Raw genomic sequence first — 23,070 nt, 5'->3', positions numbered from 1 at the left:
GCAAATTAAACATGATTGTACTAATAAGAAGATAAAGCATTAAAGCTTAAGAGCTGCAGAAAAGGCTCAACCTTTACTGGCTGACAACAAGGACGTGTCCACCTTCACTTTCATTACTATTCTATATTTGTATTTACAGGTATAAAAGCATCAAATGTTGTACTGCAAAGACACTAAATGAAACATTATTTCAGATCTTTTGTTATACTGTACTGTGTTTCTGTCAAATTCTATTGTCTAGTCTCTCATAGTATAACTTTAAAATCATTGATGCATCAGTATCACTGCAGACAAAAAATAACTTGAACCACCTTATGTTAGAAAAACATCCCTTTATTTCCCATTTGAAACCAAAACAGCAGTGAGAATTTTAGCACCTTAAGAAAAACTCTTTTAAAGAGACTAATTGTGGTCAGTAGGTTTCAAGTAATAACATTCATCATCGCATCACCCCCCTCCTCTTCCTCCTCCTCTTCCTCTTTCTGACTCATTTCTTATCTGTGCGATGCAACAAGTGAGTTTTTAGCATAACTGAATTGGTCAAAGCAACAGACTGTAATGAAAGCTGCACCTTGTTTTTGTGAATCACTGCAGCAGGAAGGAGGACGGAGCGACGGGAAGTCAACAAGATTACAGCCACCGTGAGGCTTGTTTGGTTCATTACAGTCCAGGAAACTAAACCATCTAGATCAGGGGTCAGCAACCTTTACTATCAAAAGAGACATTTTAGGCAAAGAAAATAAAAAAACTATCTGTCTGGAGCCGCAAAACATGTGATCATTGTGATGAAGGTAACACAGTTTATAGTCTAAGTATATAGTCTATAAGTCTAATGCAGTGAGGGCCAAAGAGACAATGTACTACGGAGTATTAGGGCCACATTGAGGGGAAATAACATCTGAGATTTACACAATAAATTCATAATCTTATGAGAAAAAAAGTCGTAATATTACGAGAAAAAAGTCATAACTTTAAGAGAAAACTTCTGACCTTATTCTCGTAATATGACTTTTTTTCTCGTAATATTCTGACTTCTTTTTTCACGTAAAGTTATGACCTTTGTCTCGTAACATTCCAACTTTTTTCTCGTAATATTACGACTTTTTTTCTCGTAATATGACTTTTTTCTCGTAAAGTTATGACTTTATTCTTATAATATTACGACTTTTTTTCTTGTAAAGTTATGGCTTTATTCTCGTAATATTACCACTTTTTTCTCGTAAAGTTCTGACTTCATTCTCGTAATATTACGACTTTATTCTTGTAATCTCAGATTTATTTTTGTCCTCAACGTGGCCCTAATACTCCGTCGTACCGTCGTACCATAGACCTACAACAATGATAAATAAAAATGAAAATGTAAACAAAAAACAGTTATTCATTTCCATTTTTAAAAATCCACAGAGAGCCACTGGAGAGGAGCTGAAGAGACGCAGGTTGCTGACCCCTGAGCTAAATGGACCTAAAAGCATTTAAAAGCTCGACTGCATTGTGCAAAAATATCGCCGACAGAATAAAGCTGCTTCCCTCAAAATAATTTTTCTTTCTTTCTTTAAAAAAAAAAAGGTGCAAATTCGTCAAAGAGTGCAAACCCCAAGAAAATATATTAACCCTCAAATCCATAGTTCTGTGAATATAATATTTGCTTATATACATATTTTCTGTTTGTTATTGTCTCAGCTGCTTTAAAATGTGACTTTTGGTTTGTCATAACAAAACAAAGAATTTCAAGTTTTAATATGATGATGATATAAATGTGATGAAGAATGTAAACTGATTTTATTTTTGCTTTAGTGAACAACTTTTTTAAAGCTTTTGTTGTTTTGGGGCTTCAACTCAAACACTTTATCAAGAGAAACACACATTTAGTCAAGTAAACAGATGACAAAGTTTCAAATGATAAATACAGGTAATTAATAACTGATAAATGAAAATGAAAATGTAAAATGATTTTAATTTATCTAATATTTTTTGGCACTTCTGGCTCCTCTGATGAAAACTATAACTCAACATCCAGAATTAATCTGTAAATTATTATTATTATTTTAAATTTCTGTCTTTTTCTCCGTCTTAAAGGCGCCCTGTGGAGTTTTTCTTGTAAACAAACAAAGTCGTGTTTACAGTCGGTGTCCTTGAGGTCTAACCGACATGCTGAAAGCATTTCCTTCCTCATGAAAACATTACCGACATATTGTTTAATCCTGCATTGTTTACATCCGTGTTTACTAGCTCGCAGTCTTCTTCTCCTTCTTCTAGCGCCACTAGACGTCTAAAACTCCACAGGGAACCTTTAATATTTAAATTAGTTTGTAACAGAAAATGAAAAACTGAAGTTTGACTCACTTATATAATATCAACAAATTTAGCTGGATGAGAAAACTGGCTTTTAAAATAAAAAGTGTTGTGTATCATCTGCATCCTACTCTTTATTCATCTTCCTCATCCTCCTCCTCCTCGTCTTCGCCGTCACTGTCCTCTAACAGTCGGGACTGGAGAGCCAGCCGCTGCGCCACAGCCGTTACCATGGCAGCGCCCTTCCCGCTGCCATCCTCCGAGACGAGGAAGGTGATGTCACACTCGGGGGCGAGGAGGCGCACCGTCGCCTGGAGCTCCTCGCTGTAACTACGGGAGGAGAGAGAGAGAGAAGATTGAATGGGAAGACAAGAGACGATATTCAGTGCAGAAAGAAAGAAAGAAAGGAGAGGAAATATATATGATAAAATATTTATCATGCAGAAAATGTATGAAATGCAACATCCTGTGCAGATCGTTAAACACATGAAAGGAAATAATACTGAAGGAAAGAGAAGTGACGAGTGAAAGAGAAGAGCTCTGCATGTTTTCTCAACATGCAGAGTTCTTCTCACAAAGACAGGAAGTGTGTTAATGTGTCGACACCGAGCGCCGCCTCCTGTCTGTTCACACGTACACATTAATATGATTTCATATCAACACAAAAACTGAGAAAGAAAGAAAGAAAGAGGAAAGAAACAAGTACTTCCTCCTCCTGGTTCATTTGTATGGTGGCTGTTTTCCTCTCATCAGAAACCCACAAAATAAAATAAAATTATAAATGTGTGAACATTAATGCTTTAATTTAATTTAATTTAATTTGATTTCATTTGAATTTATTTTATTTTATTTTATTTTATTTTATTCAATTTTATTTTATTTACACAGTTACAGGAGTGTTTTTAATTTTTCAGTAAATATCAGATCATTTTTCTCTATTTTAAGATGAAGTTAAGATGATTATATTTTTGTTTGGCCAGCCAGTCATTGCCATTGTATTTTATTAAATTGTATTATTATTATTATTATTATAATGATAAATAAAATAATAAAATAAATAAAATAAATTAAATAAATTAAATAAATTAAATAAATTAAATTTTATTTTGTTAAATTTTATTTGTATTATTATGAATGATAAATAGGTGGGTTTAAGTAACATGTGACCCTTAAACTGCAGCCAAACATCATTTGTCATTAAACCTTCAACTGTTTAAATTGAAATCTCTTTTCATAAACAGACTTTTACGTCTGTATTTTCCTCATAGTGCTTCTTACTTGGGGTGTTTTTTGAAGACTGTTCCGTCCACGCCCACGGTGGTCTTCAGATGGTCCAGCCCGCGGTTGGCGCGGATACGGTTGCCGATGGTTGCCAGGGCGGCGGCGCAGAGACGGGCGGAGCGTGAGGAGATGGTGTGACAGACCAGACGCACCACGCGGGAGTCCACCGAATCCCACTTCAGTCCCAACTTGGTCAGAATGTTCTGTGCGTTTTCCAGACCGCGGTCCGGCCTGAAAACAGAGACACAGACAGGAAGTTACAGATGTTGGTGCTCAAGTTTTAGACGGTTTAGCCCGTCTCAAATAAAGGCCTGGTTGTTTCTTCAAGTGAAACTTTAAAGACGAGGTGGATGATTGATTTAAGAAGATTTATCAGACACTCACTCCTCGATCTCAGAGATGAACTTTGTCCCAAATGATTCCGGGGTCAGCAGCGTCTCCGATGTCCGTCCCTTAAACAGCAGCTTGTCCTCCGTCAGCCTCACCAGCAGCAGCCGGACGATTTCTCCCAAATACATGCCGCTGATCATCTTCTCGAAGCTACAGGAGAGAACAAAAACATGTCTATCGGACATCAGAAAATCACAACGAACACTGAAAAAACATTTTCCAAATGATGCGTCGTACGTACGCGTGGACGCCGGGGTTGATGGACGTCTTGTCCACCTCCACGTCAAACTCCGTCTGGATGTCTCTCAGGGAGCCGTCGTCTCCGAAGCCGCCCCACTCCGTGTTGATGCACATCCGCCCGTCCTCGCCCTCCACGCGCTTCACGTTCTTCATCTCCTCCATGTAGCAGGCGTTGGTTCCCGTACCTGAAGAAGAAGAAGAAGAAGAAGAAGAGAAACATGAAGAACCACGTGGCGACTCCTGATATTTCTGCTGGTGACTTTAGTAGTTTGAAGTGTGAATGCTGCAACATGTTAGTCATTTGCTTTGGTTTCATTATTTTAGAGCAGATTAAAGGGACTGTTTGTAGGAATCAGAAATGTCTTGTTAAAAGCGACACCTGTGGCCGTTAAGTCAACGAAAGTCAGCGTCCTGTTGCTGGCGCTTGTGCTCGCTCTACATAGACATGAACGAGCATCGGTCAAAACAGTGAGGAGACACATGTCAGCTAAAAGCACAATATCACTCAATGAATCAATGCTGATCCTAGTGTTGGCTTTTCCTGTCTCAGTCTCCCGACCGCGGCCGGAGGGAACGGGGGAGACGCCGGAGTTTTGGTCGGAGACGATCACGTTTCTCTCTGAGGAGCCCCGTCACTTCACAAGACACGGGAAACCTCTGTTGGTCTGGAGGAGCTGCAGCAGTTATTTCTGCACAAACGTCCACTGAACATTCACTAGATATTCTCAGAGCTAAACTAACTCTTCTGCAGTGTGGAGTGAGCAGCATGCACGTGAGAGGTGGAGAGAGAGAGAGAGAGAGAAGGAGCGCGGTGTGTGAGTGAAGGCAAGCAGAGGAGCAGAGGAGCAGAGGAGCAGAGTACAGCAGAGACTCTGGCCCTGGAGACCAAAGCTACGGTCTCCCCCGCGTCTTCTGACCGCTGTCAGGAGGCTGAAGCATGATTAGTTGACACTGTTTTGCAAGACGGGCTTCACTAGAAAGAACTTTGCGGTTTCAGTCCCTTTAAAATTCCAGTATCGTGACGACACTAGTTGCTTTTAGCCACACTAGTGGAGTGTTGTAATGTTGCCCTCAGAGTACTGACTCCGCTGGCTTCTCATCTAGCGCCATCTTCAGGTCAATGTTTCTCAACATTCATATTGAACGCATCGATGAGGGCTCAGCTCCCCTTTAGGCCCGGGATCTTTATTGTCTCCGGGTGGAGACATTTTTAGTTTTCCAATTTTATCTTAATTAGAACGTCATTCTGCATGTTGTAGTCTTGCAGGAGCACCGATTCTACGATGACGCAGGTTATTTAATTAAGGAAACACGTGGCGTGCATCACACTGATTTATAGCAGCTGCTTGTACGTTAACTCAGAAATAAATACACAAGAATCAAACCTTCCTGCTTGTTCTCCTCAGACACACACACACATGGAGGTGTGGTGTAATCTTTTCCCGAGGGAGAACCGTTTGGTTCATATTCCAGAGAGCAAACTAATTAGAGCAGAGAAAGGAGACGTTTCACCGCTACAACACGACCCTCATTATATCTAGTGTGATCCCGCCGCTGAGGAGCCGCCAGGTAAAACACATTATATCTGTTAAGGTAAGAAATAACGAGTTCGGTAACACCTGAGAGGACACAGAGTGAAGAACAGCCTGCTGGGTAAATGTGGGTTTCCAACAATACCAGTTACTGTAGCTGCAAGAAGCAGGTATCTACAGTGTGTTACAGTTACGTCCCGATGATCAACACAGAGACTTCTCCTGACATCACTTCCTGTCTAGCTTCTGTAAGAAGTAAGCATGTTCCTGGACTTTATTATAAGTGGAAACCTCCGTGATTTAAACAATAACGATTACTGAGTTTCATCGATGAAACTCAGCGACACTCTCTGCTTTGTTGTAAATCTCTGCCGTCTAAAGACGTCTACAGCGTTCAGTCTTTTCTGTCCTGCCAAAGCGTTCTCATCCCAGCTGGTCATATACTGACGCTTTGTCAGACCCCTCGGCGTCACTTTTCTGTCGCAGTAAACGATGTATGTGCGTAATGTTGTGAAGTAAACAAAAACACTTGCTTAGGTTTAGGCAACAAAACCACTTAGTAGGTTTAGGAAAGAACGACATGGTTCTATGTAAGTACAGCAGAGACTCCGGTCCTGGAGACCAAAGCTACGGTCTCCCCTGTGTCTTCTGGAGAAGGAAGAGTTGACACTGTTTTGCAATACGGGCTTCACTAGATAGACCTTTGCAGTTTTGGTGCTTTCGTGTAGTTTGTGTTGGAACAGCGTAGTCACGTGCGAGCGCACATGGGACACCGACCTGATTTATACGTGTAAGAAGTTACAAACAGTCCCTTTAAGTACGATGTCAACCCATCGAAGGCAACAGCAAACGCTCAGAGAAAGTGAGCCGGGAGTGACTGTGGTGTAGTTTAAAGAGTTTCACAAACGTAGTAGTTTAAGCTCAATCATGTAGTTCTTTCCAAAACCTAACTATAGTGGTTTTGTTGCCTAAACCCAAAGTGACATTAAGCGGCGGTATGTGACGAGTTGGGATGAGAACGTGTTGTCACCACACTCCCGGACCGCTTTCTCTGAGTGTTTAGTGTCGCTGCGAATGGGTTCACATTGTAGTTAATGGAACCGGTGCTAAAGGGTGCTAAAGGGTGCTAAAGGGTGCTTTGTGCGTCGGTATCGAACACCGTGACGAAGCCTTTAACGCCCCGGGAACGAGAACGGGCTGCATGTAAACATGTGAAGCGAGCCACGCGACATACTGTTCTGTTCCAAGGTTCTGTTCTGAAATCGTGCATAATGAATACTTTTACTTTTGGTACTTTAAATATATTTTGATGTTAATGTGATTTCACTTAAGAAGGATTTTTAACGCTTGCATCTGAAGACTTCCTGAAGTTGTTTAATAAATGTTTACCGAGGATCATGCCGATCTCACAGCTCTGGTCTCTGTAGCCGCAGCTCATCATCGTGCCCACCGTGTCGTTCACCATGGCAACAGAGCCTATATCGTAGTCCTGCAGAGAGAGAGAGAGAGAGAGACAGGTGTGTTTATGTGCTTCCTATTTATAATCTCTATAGGCCACCAAATAACCTGCCTACACACACCGAACACAGTGAGCAGAGAGAAACTGCAGAGTGTCACTTTGCTTTAAATCAGAATCAAAGAAACAACAAACAAATCAGCTTCACATACATCCAGAAATATCACGTGAAAAAGATTAAATGACCACATGTCGCCACTTTACAGCACAAATGAATGATTTAGTGGTGCATTCTGGGAAACAAAAGCAGGATGGGCTGCATGCTACTTCGCTGTTTGGGTTTGATGCATCATCCTCACAATGTCCAGACTTCTCATTCATGACTTTTCTGTTCTTTGTGTTTTCAACTGGACTTATAAAGAACATGCAACTAACAGTTATTTTCATGATCAATCGATTATTTTCTTATTAATCGATGAAGCATTTTGTCTATCAAATGTTAGAATACCTCTTATAGTCCAAAGTGATGTATTGAAATAGCTTTTGTCATCTGACCAAGAGACCAAAACCCAAAGTTTACAACCGTGGTTGACGTATTGGTGGAGGCATTGTGGACGTATTGGTTTAGTTTGATTATCTTCTGATTAATCGACTTATCGTTGCAACTTGAGATTTCACTCATATTGCTTCACATCTCTTTAAAAACACATCGCCGTATGAGCCTCAGTATTTCAGACTGACCCCTCTCCTGTGAATGGCGTCTTTCAGTAACTTCACCACGTCTTTGCCCTCCACTCCGGAGCAGTTGAAGCCTTTGGTCCAGCGGATCAGGATGCTCTGTGGAGAGACAAACATTTAATACGAAAGATAAAGATCTGCAGTACATCTGGCTTCATGCAAAGAACACTTTCAAATTCTTGTCTTAAAATCGTACTGTTTTTCAGATTAAAACGTGTAGTGTTTGTGTGTGTGTGTGTGTGTGTTGAGACCTTGTCGATCTCTTTCTGTTCGCAGGGGAAGGAGAAGGTGAAGCCCAGAGGAAGAGTTTGTCCCTTCAGATTCTGGGAGACGAGGAAATCATTGAGACAGGCGGCGATGTGGTCGAACAACTGGACGGAGAGAGAGAGACAGATTTTTATAATAATTCCAAGACAGTTTTTTCTGTGTATAAATGTTGTTGTAATGCTTCATTCATCTGACTCACCTGTTCTCCAGGTCCCAGCATCATTTCCTTTGGGATGGCACAGATCTGACTGTCCATCTTCAGCACTCTCTGCTCCTCCTCCATCACGCGGACGTGAAGCACCCGGAAGTTCGTTCCACCGAGATCCAGCGCCAGGAAGTCGCCTTTCTCTGCCGGGAGGAAGGAAGCGGATTGGTTGATTGGTTGATCGAGGGGCATACTGTAGGTGGATGTGCTTTTTATCTGCATGAATGCATCTATATGTGCATTTAAATCTATCTAACAAAGTACAAATCCTAATATAACAGGGTGTTGTGGTGGTTAAAACATGAATATTTATGTTTTTTGTGTCTTTAATACAAAGAGCTTTTGTGCTCTGGTGTTAAATTTGAGGCTCTTTTTAGGAGAATTAAATAAAAATATGAGTTGTGTCTGCAGGTATTCCTTTCAGGATTTGTGATAGACAGTCAGACACTATTTTTCGTTTTAATGTTAAAGTGCTAACGTTAGTTACAAATGTCTTTATAAAAGGCTGAAGATAAAGGTTTATATGCTCGGTAACACCTAAACATTTCACTCTTTGTGAGATTTGTATTTCACTTTCACACAGAAGATCCCGTTCGCCTCTCATTCTGGGAGAAAAGGAACTAAATTAATTGTAAAAGTAGTTTGTTTTTATACTTTTGTTGCAGGAAAGGACGTGATTCAACTCAGTTATGAGGACTCATTCCCAAAAAAGAAAATTTAAGTTAACTTGAAATGAATGAAACTTATATTAATCTGTTTTTTTGCACAGTGTTTTAAAAGGCAGAGGATGGATTGTGCAACATATTGCGAATGTGCAACTGTTGACAGTTTGGAGAATATGTGCAATTTGTGAAAGTTACATAAAGTTAACGATAAACGACAAACGGATCTATAAACGTACCCGTCCCGTCCGGTATGGCCCTGACGAAGGTGGGCAGCATCTTGACGGGCGCCTTGTGGTGAGTGTGTTTCCCTAAACCTCGAATCATATCCTTCCTCAGACGAGCAGAAACCTCCTGCAGCTTCACCAGAGACAGATGGAAACCCTCCAGGTACTCCTGCACCTGCAGAGACACACAAAAAAAAAAAGGTTACGGATAAAATTAACTTCACTGACAGACTGGATGTACATCAGTTACACATTAATATATATAGATTTCATTATGCCAATAAAACAAAAAATTAAAAGTCAAATAGAGAGAGAGAGTTTCAGTTTGGAGCGGCCTTCTTATTTCTAAAATGTTCAAGTTTACTTCATTAATTTGTTTATTAAATGTATTTTTTTTTTTTTGCTTAATAAGTTTTAATTACAATTTTTACAATTATTTTTCTTTAAAAAACACATAATAGTACATTTACACACATTGTTAAACATAAAGTTGGCAGATAAATCTTAATATTGTTATATTTTTGTTGCAGATTTTCCACATGAAGCAAACAAGGCTTGATGCCAAACACATGTATATTACAAATATATTTAAATACATATTTATATTTAAATAATATATATATATTAAAATATATACATATTTTAATATATTTTAAATATATATATTTTAATATATATTTAAATATATATATTTAAATATATATATATTGAAATACATTTTAAATCAGTGTGCAATGTGGAATATATATAACACATTGCATACTGATTTAAAATATATATATATATATATATATACATGTATATTAAAAATATATATATATACACACATGTATATTAAAAAATTATATATATATATATAATTCTTATATTTATATATAATTTATATTCCACATTGCATACTGACCCCTCCTTCTGTAAATATAATACCTTTGTCCCTTCACTTTTTATTACATTTTAAAAATATTTGTATAGTTGTTCTTTGCACAGTCCTGTGAGCACTGCCACGTTGCATTTCACCGCACATCCTGTATGAATACATGACCAATAAAACTCTTGAATTGAATCTTGAATCTTGAAAATAATATAATAACTGCAATAATAATTTATCCCACAAGATAGCAGCATTTCCTCAAAATCTGACATATCACTGCAAACCCCAGACAGCAGAGTGTTTACTGTAAAACAACATTTGAAATGGAATAAAAAAAGGTGCTGCTTCTCCTGCATCCTGTAGCTTTATCTTCCATTGTTGTTATCATTATAATTAATTATTCGGGTCACACCTGTGCAAAAGTGATTTCCATTAACCCTGAACAATGTTGTCCTTCCAGTTCTAAAGCAGCGCGCTAAGGTATTCTAGGAATCTGATAAGAATCTCATCTAACAAGGGAACTCCTGAAGTAAGGGAAAGAGGCGGGGTTGACCCTGCTGCTGTGGATGACGTCACTACGTCTACAGTGATTGGTTGACGGGTCTGTGTCAATGAATCTATAATAAATGTTCATTAATTATCTAATTAATTGCCAAATCATGCAAAACACCAAAATATCGGCCTATTTGTAGAACCAATCTGATGACAGAGAATGTCAGATACAGGTACTGTAGGTTTTCTCTTTTGAGCCCCGTATTGTTAGCCTATATTTGTTTACATTTTGCCTATTTGCCACCATTAAAAATATGCCGAATGAGCTATCAGGAGGTGCTGTTTGCATGAATGTACAGACAACTATCACTGCATTACTGTGATACTGAAGACAACTTAAAAACAGGATGATTCTCAGGCAAGTTCTGAAGTTTTTCTATGATTTCTAAGTGGATTTATGGACGTTTATTCTCGATGGACATCAGAGATAATGATATCTTTGGGAAGTGTTAGTCAACACTGAATGGTATAAATATGTGTTTCATGTCTGTATGTTCAGAGTTACGACTTCAAGAAGTGTCATTTTTGACTCAAATTCACCTTTACAGTTTAAGCATTTAGGCAAATCCTTCTACATTAGAAGTCATGTGACCTGTTGGAAGGAAAGTTAACCTGCTGTGTGCGTTCATTTTAATAACTTGAAGCAGAGAGGATCACAGAGTACGGACACAAAGAAAGGAAGATCATCTTGACCTGTACATACAGTACCAGAGCGTATGAGTAACTGGGCTCATTAGTTGAGAGAGCCTCCGTATAATAGTGTGCCTGGCACCACCGTACGTACTCAACGCAGACGTGCAAAAAAGTGAACTACAGGTTTGCAAGAGTTTCAGTTGACTTCCATGTTTTGATTATTGACTTGAAACTAGCGATTGAGACCATAAACTCATGTTTACAATGTTTACTGAGGTAATAAATCAAGAGAGAAGTAGGATCATTTTCTCATAGACTTCTATACAATCAGACTTCTTTTTAGCAACCAGAGGAGTCGCCCCCTGCTGGCTGTTGGACAGAATGCAAGTTTAAGGCACTTCAGCATTGGCTTCACTTTTCAGACCCGGAGGATTCCCACTGCGTGAAAGATTTAAAAAAGGATGCTAGGAGAAATGTTCTTCGTCTGCATTCTGAATCAACACCCTTCATATTTTTAAATCTGTATTATGTTTGCAAATCCGAAGAATAAAACACTTCTGTGTCTCAGTGTTCGGTTCCTACAAATCTATTAGTTGTTATTTAATTAAAGTTCAAAAAGACTGAACAAAGAGAAGAAAACCACCACTGCCTGGTTCAACAGACTTTAAATTACGTCAGTCTGGAAATTAGACAAGAGTTAGGGTTATTACATCCAATAGAAGTACCTAGTGTGTTTACGCTCCGACTTTGCTGTAAAATGAAATGTTTCAGAGGCATATTCTGCAGGAAGAGGCCTGGCTGGTACGACGATGTTATGATCCTCTGGAGATGCCAACAACAATTCACACTTCTTTTCCTGTTTTCCGCTTCCTTTAAAGCTGGAGAAACACTTCAGATTTTAAAAGCTGCACTGGGAAGCTGTGACTGCATCTATAACACGCAGCGCTCTACAGTGTGGCGTACAGGTGTGATCACACCTACAGAGCGACATCTTTCACAACAATTATGTTGCAAGGACTAGAAGCTGGTCCCCACAAGGTAAACGATGACCTCTTTGGTGTACGATTTGGTTTTTGGTTCGGAGGGGGGACATATGGGACACATGACTCATTACTACGGAGAGCCTTTGTTGTATTGTCTGTTTTTGCTCCTCCCAACAAAGTGAACTTCCTTTTTGGATGATAAAGTCGACCTTGAACTTGAGCACAAGAGCAGCTCCGCTATTTAAAAGAGTTACGGAGAGAAATGCTTCAAAGAATTTTTTTTTGTGAAAGGCCACAGAGAAGGGGATTCTGGGTAAAAACTGCTCACAGAGGCTTTCGGCATTTCTGTTTGGGGCACTTTCTCTTAACTAAACTTATTGCAGGAAGGCCTTGATTACTGTAAAACTGTGTGAACTCTTTTCTGTTTGTGAAAATATTGTTTTATTTAATATTGATATTTGGTTATATGTGTCAAATGTAGGGATGCACCAATACTACTTTTATTAAGTACTTACATTTGGGTACTCTCCGATACCGAGTACCGATACGAGTACCTCTCTGTGCCAAAAGACCCTCGTTAACAGCCAGCTGGAGGGTGTGAGCGACACACGGCAGGCTGAGGAGTGAATGAATATCTGTGACAAATTTCAATGGTAATCCAAGAGGAAAAGTCAGAGGATCACCAACATCGGTAGGATACATCGTCTTGGAACCGTGAATGTTTGTACCAAATTTTGTGCCAATCCATCGGGTAGATGCTGAGATATTCCACTGGATAAGTTAAGTTTTGACCTGCTGATGGCGCATCACCAAAGTGGACCTTTGTGCATTGCTAAAAACAGACAATCACTTTGGTATACTTTTTTTTCACGTTGTTTTTTTGCATCTGTGTTCTCATAAAGGTGAAATGAACCAAACCAACCACTCCCTAATCCAATATAGGCTACACCTCCTGAATCCAAACACGCCCGGAGTAAACACACCCTAAAAACTGCGTGGGAGAGTTAGTGAGATGTGTCTGGGCAGGATGTGCGTTTCTATAGATCCAGGTTTCAACATGGAGTCAGACCAGTTTCACCACCAGTCAGTCTGTGGTTTGTGTGCGTGGTGGTATGAGGGGTAATATTCTTCTTGGCAGCCTGGTTGGTTTTACCTCACATGTACTTTACTGTAAGTGTCTGAAATACCTCAGACAAGTTTCAACAGTCCTGCTGTTGCTGCTATCCATGAAAAATCTCATTCCTTTGGGACAGTAATCAGACTTTTCATTCAGATAATATGGAGGATAACGGGGGTAATAAATGATAGCAGGAAGTTTGGCTATCATTTTATCTGATCGGATCAATTATTGGCTCGTCACATGGGTAAACAAAAACATTTCAAACAAACGATTTCAGACCTTTGCAAAACCCAGCTCCCCTTAGTTGGTGTGAATGCTGAGTTTATTTATATTTTTCGTCAGACCACTTTTTTTGCATCGCTACTCGTTCCACATTTTTCAACATAGAAACTCCATTCAAACATCAAAACGTGCAGCTCAATTAGGAATCGATGGCTATTACTTTTCTCATTCATAACTTTCATATTTTCAGAATTATTAACCATAATTCATCAAAAATTCCCCATTGAAATGAATGGAAGACAATGTTCCGAATTTAAACATTTTCAAACATTTTCAACTCTTCACTGCTCATTCATACTTTCACCTAGAAACTCCATTCAAACAGTAAAATGTTCCACAACTTCCATAGATTGAAATATTTCTCTAACTAGCCTACAGCTTCAACATGAACTGTTCGGACAAAGACTTTAGCTAATTGATAGGTAATCTAACAACTTGAGATAAAAGTCAAGACGGTATTTTTTTACAGCTGTTATCATCAAACAAAATATAAAACAATAAAGGAAATAAATACATATTAGCACGTACTTTCATTTAATTTCATTCATAATCTTTTAAATATTTGTCATGACTTATTGTTTTTTTATGTTTCTACTTTATGCATCCGTATTTTTCTGTGTATTTTTCACCTACAGTGAAACACATTGTGTTGTATTGTTACTCGTCCCACTAGTCTTTGAGTTGAACCTGGTTCCAGCACCGTGGGATCAGGTTCAGGATCAGGTCTGGAGCTTGTGGATACAAACACATGTACACAATTCCTCTCTTTGTCTCTTCTCCGTCTTTCTCATGAGTAATTTTCCAGAGACGTGTTTATTCAGGCCTCCTTTCACGCTTTTTCTCCTTCTGTCATACGATTTATCTCTTATCTTGTTCTCCTCACGTCTCTACATGTCTCTTGTTGCTGTTTTTCTTTGAGCGAAGGCGTGACCGACTTCATTCCTCCGTCATGACTCGGATGGTTTGGGACTATTAAAAGACATACTTACTACTATATTTGCTTTCACCAGCCTGCAATACACAGTACTACTGTACAATCACGATGCCAAACACGTACAGTAACAATAAACCTGTGATGAAAGAGGTACTCGGATCTTTTACGGAAGTAAAAGTAGCGATATTACAGTGCATAAATACTTATACGTTGTTTTAGTAATCAGAATCTTGAAAGTACATTTGTCAGATAAATGCAGTGTAATAAAAAGTACAATATTTCCCTGTGAAATATAGTGGAGTATAACTTAAAATGTAAATACTCAAGTAAAGTACAAGTACATCAACATAGTTCCTGACTAACACGGATGACTAAAGAGGAGTATTGGGTGTGACTCCATCTGTCTTCTTGGGAGTTTTTCCAAATGAAACATGGTGATCATAAAGATGAAAAACAGGAAGTCTTCTATTGTCAAATTAAGCTAATAAAGTTGCATTATTAGTGTTCATGTGTCTCCTGAATGATCCTGTGACTGATCATCGCTGCATGAATCAGACTAATACTGTAGAAATGCTTTTGATTTCCTAATCTGAGAATCGACCAGCTACTTCCTAAAACAAACTGGCTGTTGCCACTGTGAGTAACAAGAAGTTATGAATGACGTTAAAAACACAATCATACTGACGCGGTCACTTTGGCAGTTTTCCACTTAAATTGGAGAGACACTGCTAAAAGTTGTTTGTTTTTACTCAGTTTGCACGAAATAATGTCTTCATATGTGGTTGTGTTTATAGACTGTATTGTCTGTAACATTTGGTCAGTGTTAGAAGAAGTATTCAGGTCTTTTACTTCAGTAAAAGTAATAATACCTTGAGGTAAAAGTACTCCACTACAAGATCACAATCTACAAAAAGTACAAAAGTATTAGCAACAAAATGTATATTAAAAACGTTTAAAGTAAAAGTACTCATGAGGCAGTAGAGTGTCACATTATATCATTGGATTATTATTAATACATACGCAGCATTTTATGTTGAAGCTATAGTTAAAATTAAGCAAATTTGAACTACTTTTTATATATAATACATTATATTTTATAAAGTGAGCATATATTTTGTATGTAAAACCTTGATCTGTAACTATAATAGCTGTCAGATAAATGTAGTGGAGTAAAAAGTACAATATTTGTCTCCGAAATGTAGTAGAGTAGAAGTATAAAGTAGCGTTAAATGGAAATACTCAAGTAAAGTACAAGTACCTTTATTAAATTCAGTACTTGAGTAAATGAGTAACATAGCTCTCCTACGTTTTTACTTTTTTAAAAGTGAATTTTATGCATATTGTTTTTTTTCAAATACAATCTGAATGTTTTTATATTGAGTTTTTTGATAAAAAAGTACTTTTGTCATTGTATTTGTCATAAGTGTTGCAGAAGGTAAAAACTCCCATATCAAAGGGCTGATTTCCAGACATGGGACTCACTCAGGTGACATGTAGCTCACCTTACTGAGCGTGTCCGGAGGGATGCCGTCCAGGTGAAGAGTCGAAGCTTCTCCGCTCATCTTGGCCTTCTTGGAGATCTTCGTGCTGCCGTTTGCCTCAGCGCTGTTCATCTGGACAGAAGAGGGTTAACAAGTCAGTTCACCCAAATAACAAACATATAAAACAATAAACCATGCAAATAGATATCCTCCGCTGTGACCTCCTGCCTCCACCTGAATGCAGAAGCTGGCGGCTATGTGAGGCTGCACTAAACGAGATAACATGCTCACGATGCATCTAAAGACACGGTGTTCCTGTTACTCTGGCAAATACAAGACAATTTGTAGCCTAACAAAAGCAAAATTCTTAAAAACTGACCATGGAAATGTCTCAAACCTTCTTCTGTCCGTCTGTATGCTCAAACATACGGCTAAACACAGAGAGCTTGTAGCTTGTGTGGTGAGCAGATAGATAGGTGTAAGCTAGCATTGGCTCAATCGCTAACCTTGTTTTAAAGGGACTGTTTGTAACTTCTTCCACGTATAAATCATTGCAGGTCGGTGTCCCATGCACGCTCACGTGTGTCTACGTTGTTCAGACTCAGACTCCAACACAAACTACAGTGAAGCACCAAAACCTCTTGGTTGTATCTAGTGAAGCTGTTAAACAGTGTTGGCCGCGGTCGGAGGACGCGGAGGAGACCGTAGCTTTGGTCTCCAGGACCGGAGTCTCTGCTGTTCCTCTGCCTGCCTTCACTCACACACCGCGCTCCTTCTCGCTCTCTCTCTCCACCTCACGTGCATGCATGCAAACTGCTGCAGCTCCTCCAGACCAACAGAGGTTTCCCGTGTCTTGTGAAGTGACGGGGCTCCGCAGAGAGAAACGTTATCGTCTCCGACCGAAACTTCGGCGTCTCCCCCGTTCCCTCCGGCCGCGGTCGGGAGGCTGAGGCAGGAAAAGCCAACACTAGGATCAGCATTGATTCATGGAGAGACCTTGGTCTGGTCAGCTAACATTACTGCCAAGCAGCTGAAATATAGAGTGATATTGTGCTTTTAGCTGACGTGTGTCTCCTCACTGTGTTGAGTGATGCTCCTTCATGTCTATGTAGAGCGAGCACAAGCGCCAGCAACAGGACGCTGACTTTAGTTGACTTAACGGACACAGGTGAAGCTGTTAACAAGACATTTCTGATTCTTACAAACAGAACCTTTAACTAAGTAGCCTGATACAACAGGATCCTAACAAAGCTAACATGTTGTGTTTGATTCTAATAAAATGTCCTTCTGGCGATCCAACACACACCAGCATGTCATATAAAGCTATAAAACAGTATAATGATGTAATATTCACAGTAATAAAGAGGTCAAGTCCTGTTGAAATACAGTCTGATGACTGTTTTTATAGATGCTTTCACTTGATGCTCAAATATTTGTGATGCTTGGCCAGCTGTGTTGACTCACCTTTAGTTAATATTGGTTTACAACCTGCAGAGCCGGACTCTATTCTTCCTTCGTTGTCCTTTAACAGACAATCTAGCATCATACTGCATGTCAACTGTGTTGCTATTAGCTTAGCAGATAGCAACGTTGATCAGGTTACCACTTTGGTCCAGACTGAAATATCTCAAGAAATATTGGATGGATTAGCATGAAATTTGGTATAAATATTAATTTTTCCCCAGCGGATAAATCCTAATAACTTTTGTGATCCTCTGATATTTCTCTCTAGCGCCGCCAGCAGGTCAACATTTTAACTATTCAGTGATATATCTCAGCATCTTCTAGATCGGGAGTCAGCAACCTTTACTATCAAAAGTTACTATCAAAATAATAATCTGTCTGGAGCCGCAAAACATGTGATCATTGTGATGAAGGTAACACAGTTTATAGTCTAAGTATATAGTATATAAGTCTAATGCAGTGAGGGCCAAAGAGACAATGTACTACGAAGTATCAGGGACACATTGAGGGGAACAACATCTGAGATTTACAGAATAAAGTCGTAACTTTACGGAAAAAATTTCGCAATATTACGAGAATAAAGTCATAACTTAACGAGAACAAAGTCGTAATATTACGAGAATAAAGTCATAACTTAACGAGAACAAAGTCGTAATGTTACGAGAATATAGTCATAACTTAACGAGAACAAAGTCGTAATATTACGAGAATAAAGTCATAACTTAACGAGAAAAAAAGTCGTAATATTACGATAAAAAAGTCATAACTTTACGAAAGAAAAAGTCATAATATTACGAGAATGAAGTCATAACATTACGAGAAAAAAGTTGTAATATTACGAGAATAAAGTCAGAACTTTACGAGAAAAAAGTCGTAATATTACGAGAATAAAGTCATAACTTTACGAGAAAAAAGTCGTAATATTCCGAGAATAAAGTCATAACTTTACGAGAATAAAGTCAGAACTTTACGAGAAAAAAGTTGTAATATTACGAGAATAAAGTCAGAACTTTACGAGAAAAAAGTTGTAATATTACGAGAATAAAGTCAGAACTTTACGAGAGAAAAAGTCGTAATATTACGAGAATAAAGTCATAACATTACGAGAAAAAAGTTGTAATATTACGAGAATAAAGTCATAACATTACGAGAAAAAAGTCGTAATATTACGAGAATAAAGTCATAACTTTACGAGAGAAAAAGTCGTAATATTACGAGAATAAAGTCATAACATTACGAGAAAAAAGTCGTAATATTACGAGAATAAAGTCAGAACTTTACGAGAAAAAAGTCATAACTTAACGAGAAAATAAGAAAATAACACGTAAAATTACTACTTTATAATATTATGACTTTATTCTCATAGTATTACGACTTTTTTTTCTCGTAAACTTATGACTTTATTCTTGAAATCTCTAATTTGATAATCTAATACTTATGTTTATCTCTTGCAAAACTAACGGCATCCCCATCAAGTTCAGCTGTGTTGTGTTTAGTGTTAATTAGCCGGGGTGTCACAGTGGAACTAACTATCCGTGGTACTCAAGAAGCCGATAATTAAATCAACAATAATCAAATATAAATTTCCTTACCTGAAACCTTTTGACAAAGAAATTCAAAGTTCCATTTCCAATGTCAACAATCAGCCTTTAAACTGAATAAATATTGTTTTTTGTTGAGTTTTTAAAGTTTTTAGATGCAGTTTACATCGTTATTATGCAGGTAATTGAAAAGGTTCAGAGTTTAAACTTTAAATGTCCTACTCTGAAGCGAAATGAAAGTAACTACTGTCCAAAAAAAAGTAAACAAATCATCAAATCCTTTTTTTTTTGTTCAAGATCATGTGGCTTTCCAGTATTTACTCCACAAACAGGAAGGTCAAAAGGGGAACACGTCCTTATTGCACTTCCACCTGCTGTTCATCATCAGACCGGTTCAATCACACTGTAATATATCAAACAAATACAAATATAAACCCAAGTGAACTTTACACATTAGTACATCCAACCAGTGAGGCGTGAAAAGAGAATAAGCTGTAACCAGAGAACATCACCATGTGGGTTTATCTTTTAAAGGAAGCTTCTCTCACGGGAACTGCACCGTCATAGAAACCTCGATCTTAGAAAAAGTTCCTTAATACTGAAGTCAGGAGTCTCATTTTGAGAGTTCACATGATGACTAATGGCATTTAGTTTCTCTCTGTAGCTCCTCTCCAGTGGCTCCCTGTGGATTTATAAAAATGGAAATGAATAACTGTTTTTTTGTTTACATTTTCATTTTTATTGATCATTGTTGTAGGTCTATGGTACGACGGTACGACGGAGTATTAGGGCCACGTTGAGGAAAAAAAAAAAATCTGAGATGTTGAGAATAAAGTCATAATATTATGAAAATAAAGTCATAGGTTTACGGGAAAAATGTCTGAATATTATTTCTCTTAAAGTTGTGACTTTATTGTGTAAATCTCAGATGTTGTTCCCTCAATGTGGCCCTAATACTCCGTAGTACATTGTCTCTTTGGCCCTCACTGCATTAGACTTATATACTATATACTTAGACTATAAACTGTGTTATCTTCATCACAATGATCACATGTTTTGCAGCTCCAGACAGATTATTTATTTAGTGTTGCCTAAAATGTCTCTTTTTGTTAGTAAAGGTTGCTGACCCCTGGTTTAAGGTCATTTAACTCCTGAACTTGACCTAATGACACAGGATTAGTTGAATAAATGAATTCAGTGGGCTTTGAAAGACCAGAGTTTATCCTGTAAATCAGAGGAAATAATCTGAAATTGGATAATAAAAATAAACTAGCAACTGCTCAGCAAGCACATGCAACTGATAATTGGTGATTTTAGGTGTAATGGTATGTGTCCACACAGGCTCCGTCCTTTCCACGCTTCCCATTCATCATCTACGTAAGCAGCCGTGCAGCCATGTATTCTGGGTTAGCATTGCAGCACGATTCGAGAGACGTTCCTCATTTGCATAAAGGTTGAGGTCCAGTCTACTTTATGCAAATCAGGGGCGTTTTTTTTGGTTTTACAGCCGACATAAACTCTGCTGTCATCCTCGTTTCTCCGTTTCCATCAGCAGCAGCAGGCGAACCAGCTGTAATCCTGCTGTATTGTTCACTACCTGCTCAGCAGCAAACAGCAGACAGAGACAAGCTGGTGAACTTTTAGCAGCTAAATAACCACATATTTCCCTCAGGAGTTGCACTCTCCCAGTTTCTTTCTTTCATTCATCATATCACATCATATCAATTAGTTTAAAATGATGATACCTCATGAAAAATAAGGTTTGTAGTAGCTAATACTTCCTACTAGTCCTACTAGAATTAGCAGACGTGTTGCACCAACGCTCAGGTTACTAAACACTGAAAACACCCTGAAGAAGAAACACAGAGGTTGTGACATCTGTGACCTCAGGGGGGAAGCTCCAGTTGATGACAACACCCTGGATTAAGTTTGTGTTGTGTTGTTGGGTGGAGTTACTCTCCTTTAACTCCACCTGCTGCTGATTCAAATTCAACCAATAACATGATGTCACATTTAAATGATTTAAAAACTTGCACTCATCCCACTGTGTGTACAATTCAGTCACCGTCCCACGTTAGCATTAATTAAAACCTGTAATACTCACTTTTCTTCCACCTGGATGAAGTTGGTTGTATTTCAGTCAGTCAGTCACGCCCCTCAGAGAGTCTCACCTGAGACAGGAACACAACATTAAACATGTTTTTAGCTGCTGTCTTCTATTTTCCACATCTACAGTAACTGACAAGTGTGTTGAAATTTCAGCTTTAAAAGAACTTTATTAGATTATGACATGTGAAGTTTGTCCAAAATCTAATCTGTAACCTGAAACAAAGAGTATCTTTCCACTGTGCACCTACAGCAGCAGCAATACATTTACGCACATGTAGAGAGAAAAGGAGGAAGATAGAAACTTTAACTGAGTTTTCTTTATAAGCTCCTCTCGGAGAGGCATCCACAGGTCTGGTGGTTTTATGAGCTTCATTTCCATGATCAAATGTTGAACCTGTTCAACAACTTCTTCTTCTATCCAAACAGCTGATCCATCATGTTAAATAAAAAGCAAATAAAGGTGAAGTTAAAGTAAACTCACCTTTGTGTTGGTGTTGCTGTTGGTGTTGCTGTTGGTGTTGCTGCTCAGACTGGCAGGAGTCAACTTCCTTAATGAATAAGAAAGAAAAGAGTGAGAGCTCAGTTTATGTTTACACCCACTTTCATCTGCAACTCTAATGTCGCAACACGAAGAGACGCGCTGACAGGAGGAGGGAGGTGCGTCTTTTACGCACAGTGGCACAGATCCAAACAGATGATTTCTCACAGAACAACCCGATGCTGCACAACGAGAGGACTCCGTGTTGTGGTCTAAAGCCAGAGGTCAGGGGTCAGCAAACCTGCGTCTCTTTAGCTCCTCTCCAGAGGCTCCCTGTGGATTTATAAACATGGAAATGAATAACTGTTTTTTGTTTACATTTTTATTTTTATTTATCATTGTTGTAGATCTATGGTACGACGGTACGACGGAGTACTAGGGCCACATAGAGGAAAAAAAATAAATCTGAGATTTTGAGAATAAAGTCATAATATTATAAAGTAGTAATTTGACATGTTATTTTCTTTTATTCTCGTAATATTACGACTTTTTTACTCGTAAAGTTATGACTTTATTCTCGTATTACGACTTTTTTTCTCGTAAAGTTATGACTTTATTCTCGTATTACGACTTTTTTTCTCGTAAAGTTATGACTTTATTCTCGTAATATTACGACTTTTTTACTCGTAAAGTTATGACTTTATTCTCGTAAAGTTATGACTTTATTCTCGTATTACGACTTTTTTTCTCGTAAAGTTATGACTTTATTCTCGTAAAGTTATGACTTTATTCTCGTAATATTACGACTTTTTTACTCGTAAAGTTATGACTTTTTTCTCGTAAAGTTATGACTTTATTCTCGTATTACGACTTTTTTTCTCGTAAAGTTATGACTTTATTCTCGTAATATTACGACTTTTTTTCTCTTAAAGTTATCTTTTTTCTCGTAATATTACACATTTTTCTCGTAAAGTTATGACTATTCTCGTAATATTACACATTTTTTTCTCGTTAAGTTATGACTTTATTCTCGTAATATTACGACTTTTTTTCTCGTAATATTACGACTTTATTGATCCCAGAGGATCACAAGCTACCCAGCAGTGAGTATATAAAGTATAAAATATATATAAAGTAGCTCCACCTTTACCAAGTGATGAACACATCCATGCATCAATAATTATTAATATATATGAATCTGCCATTCTGCATAATGAGTACTTTTACTTTTGGTACTTTAAGTATATTTGATGCTAATTCTTTTGTACTTTTAAATAGAGCATTTCTACACTGTGGTATTGCTGATTGGAACTATAAACTAGAGCTACAAAC

The 23,070-nt window shown here is 38.2% G+C and overlaps 1 protein-coding gene across 1 annotated transcript; it reads right to left on the bottom strand.

The window, feature by feature from the left end:
- Nucleotides 1-312: 312 nt before the first annotated feature.
- Nucleotides 313-21,833, bottom strand: LOC141753296 (hexokinase-2-like). The gene is made up of 13 exons (XM_074611812.1): nt 21,742-21,833; nt 21,256-21,322; nt 16,168-16,278; nt 9,303-9,465; nt 8,396-8,544; nt 8,181-8,300; nt 7,933-8,028; nt 7,125-7,224; nt 4,205-4,388; nt 3,958-4,113; nt 3,571-3,804; nt 1,208-2,622; nt 313-1,164 (listed from the first exon to the last, which is right to left on the bottom strand). The coding sequence occupies exons 3-12, from the start codon at nt 16,276-16,278 to the stop codon at nt 2,427-2,429; spliced, it is 1,509 nt and encodes a 502-aa protein (XP_074467913.1). The 5' UTR covers nt 21,256-21,322; nt 21,742-21,833; the 3' UTR covers nt 313-1,164; nt 1,208-2,426.
- Between the last annotated feature and the right edge of the window lie 1,237 nt (nt 21,834-23,070).

This window comes from Sebastes fasciatus, chromosome 16 (assembly GCF_043250625.1).
Source record: "Sebastes fasciatus isolate fSebFas1 chromosome 16, fSebFas1.pri, whole genome shotgun sequence".
NCBI lineage: Eukaryota > Metazoa > Chordata > Actinopteri > Perciformes > Sebastidae > Sebastes > Sebastes fasciatus.
This window is presented reverse-complemented; position numbering and strand designations above follow the sequence as displayed.

Excerpts from the sequence above, each read along its gene's own strand:
- LOC141753296 (XM_074611812.1), bottom strand. The coding sequence starts at position 16,278 with ATGAACAGCGCTGAGGCAAACGGCAGCACGAAGATCTCCAAGAAGGCC. Across the intron at positions 9,466-16,167 it reads CTCCGGACACGCTCAGTAAG|GTGCAGGAGTACCTGGAGGG; the intron begins GTGAGCTACATG and ends GTGTCTCTGCAG. Across the intron at positions 7,225-7,932 it reads ACGCCATTCACAGGAGAGGG|GACTACGATATAGGCTCTGT; the intron begins GTCAGTCTGAAA and ends CTCTCTCTGCAG.